The sequence below is a fragment of the Nicotiana tabacum genome, chromosome 6, assembly GCF_000715075.1.
Source record: "Nicotiana tabacum cultivar K326 chromosome 6, ASM71507v2, whole genome shotgun sequence".
In the NCBI taxonomy this organism is placed as follows: Eukaryota; Viridiplantae; Streptophyta; class Magnoliopsida; order Solanales; family Solanaceae; genus Nicotiana; species Nicotiana tabacum.
The window spans coordinates 135,984,042-135,997,369 of record NC_134085.1 but is presented as its reverse complement, the minus strand read 5'-3'; the positions used below and the strand labels follow the sequence as shown (position 1 = coordinate 135,997,369).

General features: G+C 37.8%; 2 protein-coding genes across 2 annotated transcripts; one reads left to right on the top strand and one right to left on the bottom strand.

The window, feature by feature from the left end:
- Nucleotides 1–745: 745 nt before the first annotated feature.
- Nucleotides 746–3,176, top strand: LOC107810739 (uncharacterized). The gene is made up of 2 exons (XM_016635549.2): nt 746–947; nt 1,925–3,176. Exon 2 carries the CDS (start codon nt 2,361–2,363, stop codon nt 2,991–2,993), a length of 633 nt encoding a protein of 210 aa, XP_016491035.1. The 5' UTR covers nt 746–947; nt 1,925–2,360; the 3' UTR covers nt 2,994–3,176.
- A 944-nt stretch (nt 3,177–4,120) lies between these two features.
- LOC107810740 (deSI-like protein At4g17486) lies at nt 4,121–10,538 on the bottom strand. Its single transcript, XM_016635551.2, has 4 exons — nt 10,092–10,538; nt 6,874–7,135; nt 5,078–5,145; nt 4,121–4,707 (listed from the first exon to the last, which is right to left on the bottom strand). The coding sequence occupies exons 1-4, from the start codon at nt 10,224–10,226 to the stop codon at nt 4,432–4,434; spliced, it is 741 nt and encodes a 246-aa protein (XP_016491037.2). The 5' UTR covers nt 10,227–10,538; the 3' UTR covers nt 4,121–4,431.
- Nucleotides 10,539–13,328: the final 2,790 nt, after the last annotated feature.

The following is a 13,328-nucleotide window of genomic DNA, read 5'->3' as shown; positions in this document are numbered from 1 at the left end:
AGTTCATCGAAGCGTTCATTCCAAGGTGTCCTTCATCACAAGCAAGTACTCAAATTCTAGTGGGGGCGGGATGATTAAAAAAAAAAAGATTTAACTTTTAATCAGAAACTTTAAATTGAGCTTTAAAATCAAAAAACAAATTCTGATAGAGAGCCTTCTCAGTTAGATTAGCTATTGGAACAAACAAATTTTCCTTAAGCCACTCATAAATGGGCATAAAAAAGATTGTTCTAAGTTACACATTTGGTTGATCGATCAAAAATAATTATATTAAATATTTAAAATATGTATAAATTATGTATAAAATATATTATTATATATTAAATATTTTTTTTAACTATTATTTTTAAAAAAAATCGGCTTTTTGTTGCTGTGCTTCTTATTCTTCTCTTCATTAGTATAGTGCTTATGTTTCTATAAGCCGAAAATTTATCGGAAATAACCTTTTTGTGTGAGGTAATACTGCGTATACACTACCCTCCTCAAATCCTAATATGTGAGATTATACTTGAGTTGCTAGTGTTTGTTATTTTTAAACCAACTATAAATATAGTTTTTGAAAAAGAATTTAATAATTTATACCCCTATGAATTCATATTAGTTGGGTCCCACTAGGATAGCATAGTCGAGTAGGGAAGAAAAAGAAAGTTCACAAATTCTAGATTGACCGTACTCATCTCCCACGTGTCTCATAACAAATAGGTATAAAATTGACAATTGTACCCTTGCTTCTCCTAGTCATCCCCGTCTCTTCCAACCGGCAATTTCATGTGATCAAGTTGCTTATTATATTATCCTCTCTGTCTCTCTTATCTCTCTTTCTTCGCCCCTCATTTCTCATTTCACCTTTGCTTTTCTTGTCATCAGATCTACACATCTTTATACTCTCTCTATTTATAGTTGACCCTTCGCTGGAAGAGCTTTTTGCTGGCCATTTTCTCTCACAGGTTTTTTAAGTTCTTGCTTTGTGTTCCAATTAGATCTAAAAGATTTGTTTTTATAGTAATTTTTTCGTTTTTCTATCTGATTTGGATTCTGGGTATGCTCGATCTGATGTTAATAGTGTGTGAAAGTGATTGATTGTATTGAAAGTTGAATTTTTTGTATGCGGGTCGAATGGGTTGTTATCGTTTGATGTTGTATTCGGATATGAACTGAATTTAATTGGTTTTATTGATTTTTGTAATTTTTTTCCTCTGTATGATTAAGTCAATTTCTGATTTGGGCATCTTATATGAATCACAATTTTGTTAAATTAGGGTTTGGTTTAGTTTTACCCGCTATGACAGATTCTGATGTAGAATAAATTGTCGTTTATAAAACAACTTAGATGATAGGATTAGATTTAGACATTACTGATATGACTATGTCCGAAGCACAACCTCATGTATGAGACATGAAAGTCCAGGATTCAATCTGTATGTTGTTAAACCTCCGCATAATCTTTGATTATTGACTTTTTCGTAATCGAACCTGCCATCAACCCCTGTTGATAACCTGCCTTTGTAACTTTCCTTTGTATGGTCTCTCCACTAAGCTTTGACTATGCACACTAGGTGGTTAGAGAATATGTAATGCGACTTTATTGGTGCTCTCTTTTGACGTCTGAGGACGCTGATGATTTGTCTAGTAGCTGTTAGGGTGGAAGTTTTTGTATCTCTTAAATTTCCCTCTGTTTTGGTGGTAGAATTGTCATCAATATGGGTACTTTTTTTGTTTTTCTGGTCTCTTTAATAAGCTGTATGAGTAGATTTTCCGTGGTTTTGAGACACACACTATATCTATACACACACACACACACACACACAGCGTGGTGTACATCGTGATATACATATGTCTAGGATGAATTCTGTTGATTGTGTTTCCAATTATTCCTTCTGTTAATATCTGGAATTTATTTACTAAGTTTGTGCATATTCTGCAGGAGGGAAGGCCATGTGAGTTGTTGCAAGCGGACAAGTATAGACATCATTTTGTTGGGTTTTCAGTGAGCTTAGTAGTTTGGTTAGTTGCTGCCAGATGGGTAAATGTCAGGGTTGCGGGAAACTAGGAAGAATGGTGAGTGACGGGCCTATGAGTGCTTACCAATCTTCTCTTCTTCAATCTCCTGTTGTTTCTGTCTGGGACTGTATTGTTCGTAAAATGAGGTATTCCTTTAGACCTGAGTTTGTGTAGGTGTACTTTTAGTAAACGCTTTAGATTGGATAGCATTTAGTCTTTTGCAATAGTATTAATAACAGGGCACAAAGGAAGGGAAAATAAATTAGTCACAGAGAGAATGAATACTTCTTTAGAGATATCTTAACAAAGGGAAAGTCAGATTTGTTTTAAGTGTTATTGTTTGAGAATCAGTTGGCAAAATGGACTGTGCTAAAGTTGCATCTGCAGTTAGAAAAGGCAAGAAGAAGCAAGTTAAGGATGAGTTGGATCGAATTAAACAGGCTGAGAAAAAGAAGAGGCGCTTAGAGAAAGCCTTGGCTACTTCGGCTGCCATCCGTTCTGAACTGGAAAAAAAGAAACAGAAGAAGAAAGAAGAACAGCAAAGGCTTGATGAAGAGGGTGCTGCGATTGCTGAGGCAGTTGCTCTTCAGGTCCTTGTGGACGAAGACTCTGATGACTCATGTAAGCTTATCTTGAAGAAGGACGACGGATGGAATGCATGGGATCTTTGTAGCAATTTTGACTTGTACATTGGGGGACAACGACCCATACTCCCTCACCAAGACTTCTCGACATATTCACCTGAAGGAACAGACTGGGATTCTGGTGCAAGCGGGTACGGATGCATGTCGAATGAGTGGGGAAATTCTGACTGGATGATCTCATCTGTACCTTGTGCAAGGGATATTCAGTATCAATATTTTGATGAGGGAAATTGGGAGGTTGCAAGAATTTCTCCTGATCTACTTGCAGCGCAGGTTGTCTCATCACTTCAGATAGCTGAAGATGCTCCAATGGACTCGTATATCTTCAATCAGGTGTTGAGGGAGTGAACTAATTGTGGGAGTCTTAAAGTTTGTAATCCAGTTGGTGGTGCCAAACTACTATTTTTAACTTAACGGGTTTGAATAATCTCATGTATATATTTGAAGGTGAACTCATCCGTTTGCAATATGTACGCTCTTTGTTGTTGCTTGTGTTTTAAATTTTACTGTAGTATTGCTGGTTGATTGTCACCTGTTGAGCTGTTATATGCATAAGTTTAGAGTGGTTAAGTTACACCTTCAGTTCATGAGAGCTACATGGTGGGAGAAGTTCAGGTATTTCTATGGCTGGGTATGAAAACATTCAGTTGATCGTACTCTTTGCTCGTTTGGGTGATGGGCTGTCAGGTATAAGTAAATGTACTTGTGATTTCATGTTCTTATTGTGGTTTTGAAATCCTTGCTTGGAAAATGTTGAGCTATCACTTACTACTTAATTTAAAGCAGGATGTCAGGTCTTAAACGCTGTAGTATGCATTCAGTGGTTCAGACCCTGCGACCTAACTCGTCGAGTAGACCGTCAATTTCATAATTGGTTTATGTATATTCTATACTAAGGATAGTATTTGGTTGAAGTTTGAAAAAAGAGTATTTGAAGTTAAAATTGAAGAAGAATATTTGGAGTTGTGTTTTGATTTGAATTTCACTTGGAGAAAAAGTTTAAGTTTTATGAGTGAAATCCATTAGTATATTTTACTCGAAATACTGTTCAAATTAAGTTTTCACACTTCAAATTTTCTTTCTCAACTTTAGTTGAAATAACGAATCAAATGCAAAGAAACACTTATTGGAATTTGTTTTATCTCTTATAGGATGGGAAGAATAGGCTATTTTTGTGACCAAAATCCATCATGAAAATGAAACGACCAAGATACACTACATATTAAAATTTTGTGGCCGTGGACATCTTAAAGCCGACAACTTGATTTCTTCTCCTTTTTCTGCATTACGGTTACTTCATAGAGACTAGCCCTCCTATTGGATGAAGTTTGGACCACTGAGGAACCTTCTCACCCAAAATCTAACCCCCCCCCCCCCCCTTCCCCCAAAAAAAAAAAAAATCTCATATCTGCCATGTAAATGGAATTGAAGAACAGCAATGTATCACACAGAAATAACATATATGCAAGTGAAAATAAAGAAAGAACGGGTAAGGTATTAAGAATAATGTTGTTTGGGCGTCCAGCTTCTAACATTTAATTCAGCATCAAGAAAAGAGCAGAAAAATTTACATAATCCCATAACAAATTTCTAACATTTAAGCAGCATCATCAGAATAACAAAATGATTTACATAATTCCACAACAAATCAGCAGCAACAAGCTTGCATTTTCTTGAGAATAACAAGGAGTGATCAACCATAACAGTGAACGCGGGGGAAACGATGTTCCTTGTGTCTGACTACAACATGAACTAGTACATGGATTAGCGCATGGTGGAATTCCTTTCAGCTGTCCTGCCGTGAGTTCTGCCTCAGAGGGGTCTCTGTGCCATGATGCTGCTGCTGATGTAGCACCTCTTCACTGTGACTCTCCAAATCTGAACTACTTGATGGTTTTGCACCAGTGGTGACAAAATTTTTAAACCAATTAGCTTGAAATCTAGGAGTTCCCCGACTAGAGTTAGGAGAATCCGGGGCAACTGAATTGTTGGAAGCAACTCCCGCAAAGAACCTATATGCCACTTTACTAGCTGTAACAATCTCTGTTTTAGCTTGCCTCAGCTACATAGAGACGGAAGAAGTCAAGTTGAAGCAAAAGTTATGCTACACTAGCAAGACGTAGCAAAGTAAACAACCAAAACAAAATTGTCTCTGGTGCTTCTTAACTACTACACAGAGATCATAACAACATAAAAGTAATATGTTGAATGTGGAAATTAAGTTGGAAAAAATGTTCAATCTAGATTAAAGTCATAAAAGTAAGGTAATCTTAGATACAATAAAACTTTTCGACAGATTTTCCCTTCAGGGTAAGTACTCCTTCATCTTTAACCGGAGGTCTTGAATTCGAGAATGGGAACTAGGAGACTGGTAACCACACATTTAACATTAGAGATAAAGAAATGCACGTCCAAAAGTAGAGGAATCTCACCCTAAAGGCAGTAGTTCCAGCTATCTCAACGGCAGCATCACCAGCATGAGCAAACCTGTTCACCCAACCTGTTACAGAAGCTATAAGAATATGGTCTATGAAGGGAGTTACAGACAGAAGATAGAAGATTCAGAAAATTTATGCTGCACGATATATAAATGTCTGTTCAAGAGGTTGCTTGAATCAGCATTTGATTAGAACTCAAGCACCAGTGACAGTTTGGCCATGTGTTCCCATTTGGTGGAACGTTTATTTCTCAAGGTGACATATCCAAACAGATAGGAATCAAATTTATATATTCTCCCATTTTGGTGGAAATCTATTTCTTGAAGTGATATATTCAAACAGTATAACAATCGCAAAACTACCACCAATCAACACTCATATAGCAGCGAATGCTTAGCACCAATAAGTTCCAGGAGCGAAGTTATGTTACAAGGCTCCCTCCCGCTTACACGATGGGTGTTAAACTCATGTCCTTACGGAAGAATATTTCAAGCGTGCATCTATCTTTTTACTGTATACCTAGATAATGTGGAAATTTTAAAACTGCTCCCTAGCAGACGAAGTGGCAACCCAATATTAAATATCCAGTCTAAATTCACTGCATGAAATACATCACCTGCATAATTATTTCTATTGGTAAGGTAAAATGACATCTCAAATCTTCTCTAGAACTGTTATTTTGGTGCACCTGATGGGGACCTCTATAATACAAGCAACAATCAGAACACAAGGCAGTACTTCCGCCCATGCTTACATGTGGACCGCCCCCCACCCTCCCACAAAAAACACCTAAGACCTACGTTTTAGAGAAGAATATCAGTAGACAGATTTCTTAAGATAAGACATTAAATGAAAGCTTCTTGCTAGCGTGAATTACACAGCAGATAAGTAAAATATATCATGCATTTAAAAGCTTATCTTTAACAAGAATCATGCACTTAAACACTTCAATGCTGTAAAAGAAACAAAGAGTTGAAGAAAATCTGGAGAACCATTCCAGCATGTGATTTTTGGAATTTGGACTAGTTGGAAGGAGAGGAACCAGAGATGTTTTGAAGGGAAGGCATCACCAATACATGTTTCAAAATGATTAAGTTTATGTAATTTAGCATTATTAAGTAATTTGACTGATGTATAGGAAGTGGACAAAATAATTGAGTGTCAATTACTGGTAACAGAATATTTTGCTTACTGAACACTTTAATGGGATAATCAAAATATATTAGGTGTTCCCCGCTCCTCATATTAGGGGTCCAACACTCAAATCAAATTTTCTAAAGTTAATATATCTATAACCATGGATCATGTTCTTGGCAATCTAAAGGACAGTGTTTCCATCATGTTTCTGCACCTTGCTCTAAGCTTGAATGTTCATTAATCAATCTATTCATAGAAGCCAACCTAGGAAACAAGGAATTGCCTTGTCATAAAAATTAAAAAAAGAGGAGGAAACTGAACTTGGAATGAAAGAAATAACATTCAGTAAAAATGTCACATTCAAAAGCCGAGAAAAGGTGGTTTCCATGAGCTTCAATAAGTATGAGGAGAATTGGCAACCGAGAACTGTCTTCAAAGTAAAACATCTCACTAGTGAACAGACATCACCTAATTGAAAATGATGAAATAGCAAATACATAATAATTTGAGTACTTCTCCAGACACCAAAAGCAGTGGCCGTACATTTGCACAAAATTCAAGTTCACCACTAAGAGTTTGTAGACTAAAATGCTTATAGCACAAACAGAGATCAACAGGCACGGGAAAACAGAGAGACGGGAGAAAAAGATTACCAGGAAGCTTTTGAACACCAAGTCTTTCACAAAACTCATCACAAAAGTGATTGCAGTTCTTTGCCAATAAATCGTATGAGTGTCCGGGCCACTCTCTACTAAGCTCTCTCAGTATCTGGTTCACTTTGAAAATTGAGTGGTTTGTGGTTCCAAGTACAATGCATTCACGGTATGTATACATTGGATTTTTCCCAGCAGGACAACTAAAAACTCCAGTACCTTGCTCACAGAACCCGAATGACCACTCGTCATCTCCATAAACCTGTGTAAGATATAGACCAAATCTCACATTTATTAAGACACAAACTCAAAAGGATAAAAACACAAGGTGGAGCTATAGACAGTATAGCCAGAGCAACATTTTTAAAAAAAATAGCTCGTTTGACTAACAAGAGACAAAAGTTCAGCAAAAAGTTAGAGAACAACTGAAGACACCATCAAATGAGCTTAAAGGGACACTACACAAGATGAGACCATGCAAGATTTTTGCAAATAAGAACCAATATATCCTGATAATAGAAAGAGTTAGAAACAGGACATCGTGCTTACAACTTTGCATATGTCAGTTATCAGAAGAAAATGCTAGGTGAGACAAATTGTGAAAGGATCAACACAGTTTTGACATCTTATTCAAGATGCAAGGATGTGAAAAAATCAGTTATCATTAGTCTTAAATTTTTATAACAAAGATAATCAGTTCTTTCAATGTATGTCGGCGTAGACTAACCAGTACTTCCGCATTTACTTTAAGTCATTAAATGATGGTCCCTAGTCTTCTCAATTTCGATAAATGATACATTAGATATTGAGTTCTGTGAAGCAATAATGCAACTCAATCACTTTTTGGGTAAACTGCAAGGATCATAGAGCTTATTAATACATTTATAACCCCACGTATGGAAGTGTCAGGCGGACACGATCTCATACAGATCAATGTTGTCAAAGGCTCATTTAAAGCGTGCTTAAGCCCTGAAGCTTAAAAAAGCTTGGGGAGGTCGCCTCACTTAAGCTGCGCTTCAATTTAGGTAAGGCACTAAGGCCTCATTTGTTTTTTGTTTTTTTTATGATTAAGACGTCTGAATCTGAATATACATTTGAATATCAAGATGTGTATTAAGATTAAGACATCTGAATCTGATGTATATTAAGACCTGAATACTAAATAATTAAGACTGTTTGATTTTAACATCTAAATGTATAAAATTTATCTTTATTTGAAAATTAATAAACATAAAATTCAAATGAAATACTAACTAATCTAATGTTCTATCAATAAAATATATAGTTTTTTAAAAATATGATAGTTGTTGGTGGTGATGGCTAACGGGTGAATGTCGACTATAGACTATAGACGGTGGTTGGTGGTAGTTTTGGTTGATGATGGTGGTTCATGCTAGTAGCTAGTAGTGATTGGTAGTGGTGGCGATTATGATTGAGGATGGTGGTGATAGTTAATACTGGCGGGTGGTGGTAGTAATTGTGACTGAGGAAGGTGGTGGGTGGGTGATGGTAGGTTATAATGATGGCAGTGCTGGTTGTAGTTGTTGATGGTGATGGGGTGGTCATTTGTGATGGCTTAGGTGGATGAGTATTGATTGTGGGTGAGAATGATGGTGGTCGGAATGGTGGGGATAGTGGGTGGTGATGGTCGATAATGGTAGCGGCTATGATTGAGGATGATGGTGGCGTGGTGGTGTTGGTGGCATAGTGGTAGTTGATAATGGTAGGCGGCGGCGGCAGTTAATAATGAATATGTGATAGCATCTTAATGAAATTAAGTCTTTGTTATAGATCTTAATCATACAGACCTATTCAGACCCATTAAGTGGTTGTGAAGTAAAAAAAACACACTTAGTGATTAAGATCTGAATAATTAAGATTCAGACTTTAAAAACAAACGCACTTAATGTCTGAGATCTGAATGATTAAGATTCAGACCTCCATTAAGTGCAAACAAATGAGGCCTAAGGCGTGCACACCCATTGCCCATGAGTTCTATCTTGAATGGGGTGGCACTAAACAACAAATATAATCGCAAATAAGTATATAATGTCTTATGGAAACCAATATGAATGAATTTGTTAATTTTTTCTTAAATTACAAATATATTTTTATTTATTTCCATCATTGCACATTTTTTTACTAAAGCCCACACTTAAATTATGCTTTGCGCTTAAAGCCCCAATAAACCTGGAGCGTTTTTTTAGAGCTTTTCACTTGTGACAACACTGATACAGGACATGCATTATCGCCATCACTGATACCACATATATGGCTTGAAAATTTGGAGAAATTTTTTACAATGCTCAGGTTGGGAACTCATTCCCTTCTAGTCTGATTGAAGGAAAATAAAAACTTGTATCTTTGAAAAGACGATAGGTGAGAATTGATTAGTTAAGCTTGCAGCAGAAAAAATAGAAAGCTAAGATTTCCAAGAATATATATATATATATATATAGATGCCCGATGGTGAAAAGGAAATGATTATGTCATGTTGGGATAGATGGACTCACACCAAGTTATAGCTAGGATTAGAACTATTATCCTCATGTCTCTGGCCTCAACCAAGTCCTCCAGGCTCAATATTGTATAGACAAAAGCAAACATTCAAGAACAGTTTCAGTTTAAAGTCACAGATGGGAGATAGAAGATTAACAAAAGTGGTTACTAATATCTTACATACCAGAAACTACAAAACAAAATGGTCCACTATGTAAACTAGTTTTATGTTTAAGGAGAAGCAAAAAGAAAAGAAAGAGAAACAAAACAAAAGGAACTTGTCGTTTTGCAAATCATACAGAAAATTGATAGTTCTAGAAAAACTTTTCCTCACTAAAATGTTTTGTTAGATACAGTAAATTGTTTGTTAGATCCACAAATAAAAAGCTCCTTATGTGATAAATGCTTTTTGGTTGTTTATGCTGCTTCTCTTTTTGCTGCTCTATGGAAATGTTAATTCACCCAAACAAGAGAGAGAGAGAGAGAGAGAGATGTTTGAGAATATACCACGAACACATTCAACCAGATCCCCGTTTCATTAAATATTCCCAAGGCATTAAACATATAATATAACACAATAAAAATCAGTAAATTTCAGTATCCAGCAACTCAAGACGGAATAATAACTGAAATCCCAATGCAGAATTTCCATAACTAAACCCTAGATCCAATTCACCAACAGAGAACAACAAATTGGGCAAAAAGTAAAAGAAGTGAACCTGAACGGCGCTATGGAAGATACCACCAAGACCGATGCCGTCTTTGAAAAACTTGTTGATCTGAACAATTGTGTTGTTGGTCTTATCGGAGCCACTATTCGTCACATCATATATGTGGACGACCACCTCCGTCATCCTTTCCCTTCTAATTCCGAATTCAAAACCCTAACAATATCCCTCTTCCCCCAAAATTGAATTCAAAATGAAAGAAACGCAATGATTAGCAATGAAAAAGCACCGTTATTTTATCGGTAATGATAATCACCATAGACCGTTGTGCCTTGGCGATTCCCTTTTTCGTAATTTTCCTTTTTCCGTGGCAGAGTCTGTTCTCTTTTTATCGATTGGCTAAACTTCTGCTTTATTTTTTACTGCTAACTCCTTAGTTATGGAAACACTGATAACTTTTTTTTGATCGTTGCGGTTGTTTCCGACTGAGGCAAAAGGGACAAATCGGGAAGTGGGATACACGCTACACGATATGACGTGCACTGAAATGGGTGGTGGGTCCGGGCTGGGCCAGAGGATGAAAATGGGGGCCCATTAGTCAATTGAGATAAGAGATCCTCATTATTGAGTGTACTCATTGTTCACACCGACACCTTCAAAAATTTATTAAAGTACAATTTATTTAGCTGGCAATTCACTAATTTTAGTCCAAAAATCTGGCCAGAAGTTCGTTTTTATCCCTGAAGTTTTGTCTTTGATTCAAACCGAGTATTCAGTATTGAAATAATGCAGGAAAAAGTACAGTATTGAGATATCTTACTTCCTCCTTCCAATAAATTACAAAGTAAGTGTTTATTTTGAGTTTTTGACTTGCACAGATGCTAAATATTAAAATTTGACAAAAAGGTGAATTAGTTGGGCGCTAATATTTTCAAATCAAATTAGGCATAATATAAAGTGTGGTATATCAATAGCTACCAGCTTGAATTGTGAAAGAAGAATATTTTGTTTCATACGAAGAAAAAAGTCTAATTTTTGGTAGGTACCCAAAAAAGGAAAAAGAATGTCTAACTTTATTTGGATGGAGCAGTAAGATATTATCAAAAAAGAAAAAAGACTAGAGAATGTTGGAGTTAGGAATTAGATATTTACCCTATGGCGAGGTGCAGGTGGCTATGCCGAGGTGCATGGCGGCTTCGGCTTTGGGATAGGAACTGGGAGGAACTTTATTATTGGATTTTGCTAAGCCATTTGAGCTGGTGATCACGAACTCTAGTTTTCTGAGGAGGAAGGAGTATTTGGTTACTTTCCAAAGTACGATGGCGAAGATTAAAATTGATTATTTCCTCCTTAGGAGATGCGATAGAAGTTTGTGCAAGGATTGCAAGGTTATCTCGGGCGAGACCCTCGCAACCAACATAAGCTCTTGGTGATGAACGCCAAGGAAGAAGAGATATGTTCGAGCACGACCGAGGATCAGGTGAGGAGCCTTGACTAAGGATAAAGCTGAGGTGTTGGAGGGAAAGTTATCGGCTATGGGAGATTGGAGGAGTAGTGGGGACGCAAGTATTATGTGGACGACGATGGCAAACTGTGTAAGAGAGGCGGTGAGATAGGTGTTGGGGGTCTCGAATGGTTTCTCTGGCGGGCACAAAGGCGACTGGTGGTGGAATGAAGTGGTCCAAGGCAAAGTGGAAGCGAAGAAGGCGTCGTACCTAAAGTTAGTAGGGAGCACAGGCGAGAAGGAGAAGAGAGCGAACAAAAAGAGGTATAAGGTAGCGAGGAAGTAGTTGAAATTGGCGGTCACGGAGACTAAGAATGCAACATTTGGTCATCTATACGAGGAACTGGGGGACAATGGCAGGGATAAGAAGTTATTTCGGTTAGCTAAGGCGAGAGAGGGGAAAGTTCGGGATCTGAATCAAGTGAGGTGCATCAAAGACAAGGATGGTAGAGTATTGATGGGGGAGGCTCAGAGTAAGTGAAGATGGCAGACTTACTTTCATAAACTTCTGAATGAAGAGGGGGCCGAGATATATGCTAGGTGATTTGGGGCATTCGGAGAGTTACTGAGACTTTATGTATTGTAGGCGCATTAAGGTTGAGGAGGTTGTGGTGGCTATGCGTAAGATGAGTATAGTCAGAGCAACCGGGCCAGACGAAATTCCGGTAGAAGTTTGGAGGCGTGTGGGTAGAGCAGGCTTGGAGTGGCTGACCAGGCTATTTAATGTTACTTTCAGGACGAAGAGGATGCCAGATGAGTGGAGGTGGAGTACGGTGATACTGTTGTACAAGAACAAAGGTGATATCCAGAATTATAACAACTGTAGGGGTATCAAGTTACTAAGTCATTCTATGAAAGTTTTGGAGATGGTGGTGGAAGTGAGGGTGAGGAGGAAGGTGTCTATATCTGACAACCAGTTTGGATTCATGCCGGGTCATTCAACCACGGAAGCTATCCATTTTATTAAGAGGTTGTTTGAGCAATACAGGGATATGAAGAAGAATCTACACATGGTGTTTATTGACTTGGAGAAAGTGTATGATAATATCCCTAGGGAGGTTCTCTGGAGATGCTTGAAGGCAAAAAGTATGTTAGTAGCTTACATTAGAGTGATCAAAGGACATGTATGACGGAGCTAAGACTCGGGTTAGGACACTGGGAGAGGGCTTTTTTCGATTGTTATGGGGCTACATTAAGGATATGTGCACCGCTAGTTCTTGTTTTCCATGGTGATGGACGCATTAACACGACATATTTAAGGAGACGTGTCATGGTGTATGTTATCCGTTGATGACATAGTTCTGATTGATGAGATGCGAGACAGTGTTAACGACAGGCTGAGGGTGTGGAGATAGGCCATTGAGTCTAAGAGTTTCAAGTTGAGCAGGACTAAGACAGAATACCTAGAGTGCAAGTTCAGTGTCGAGTCGAGGGAAGCGGGCATGGACGTGAGGCTTGGATCACAGGTCATCCCCAAGAGAGGCAGTTTCAAGTACCTTGGGTCAGTTATCCAGGAGAATGGGGAGATCGACGAGGACGTCACATACCGTACAGGGGTGGGTTGGATGAAATTGGGGTTAACATCTGGAGTCCCGTGTGACAAGAAAGTACCATCGATACTCAGAGGTAAGTTTTATAGAGTGGTGGTTAGACCGGCTATGTTGTATGGGGTAGAGTGTTGGCCCGTTAAGAACTCACATATTCAAAAGATAAAAGTAGTAGAAACAAGGATGTTGAGGTGTATGTGCGGGCACACTATGATGGATAAGATTAGGAATGAAGAT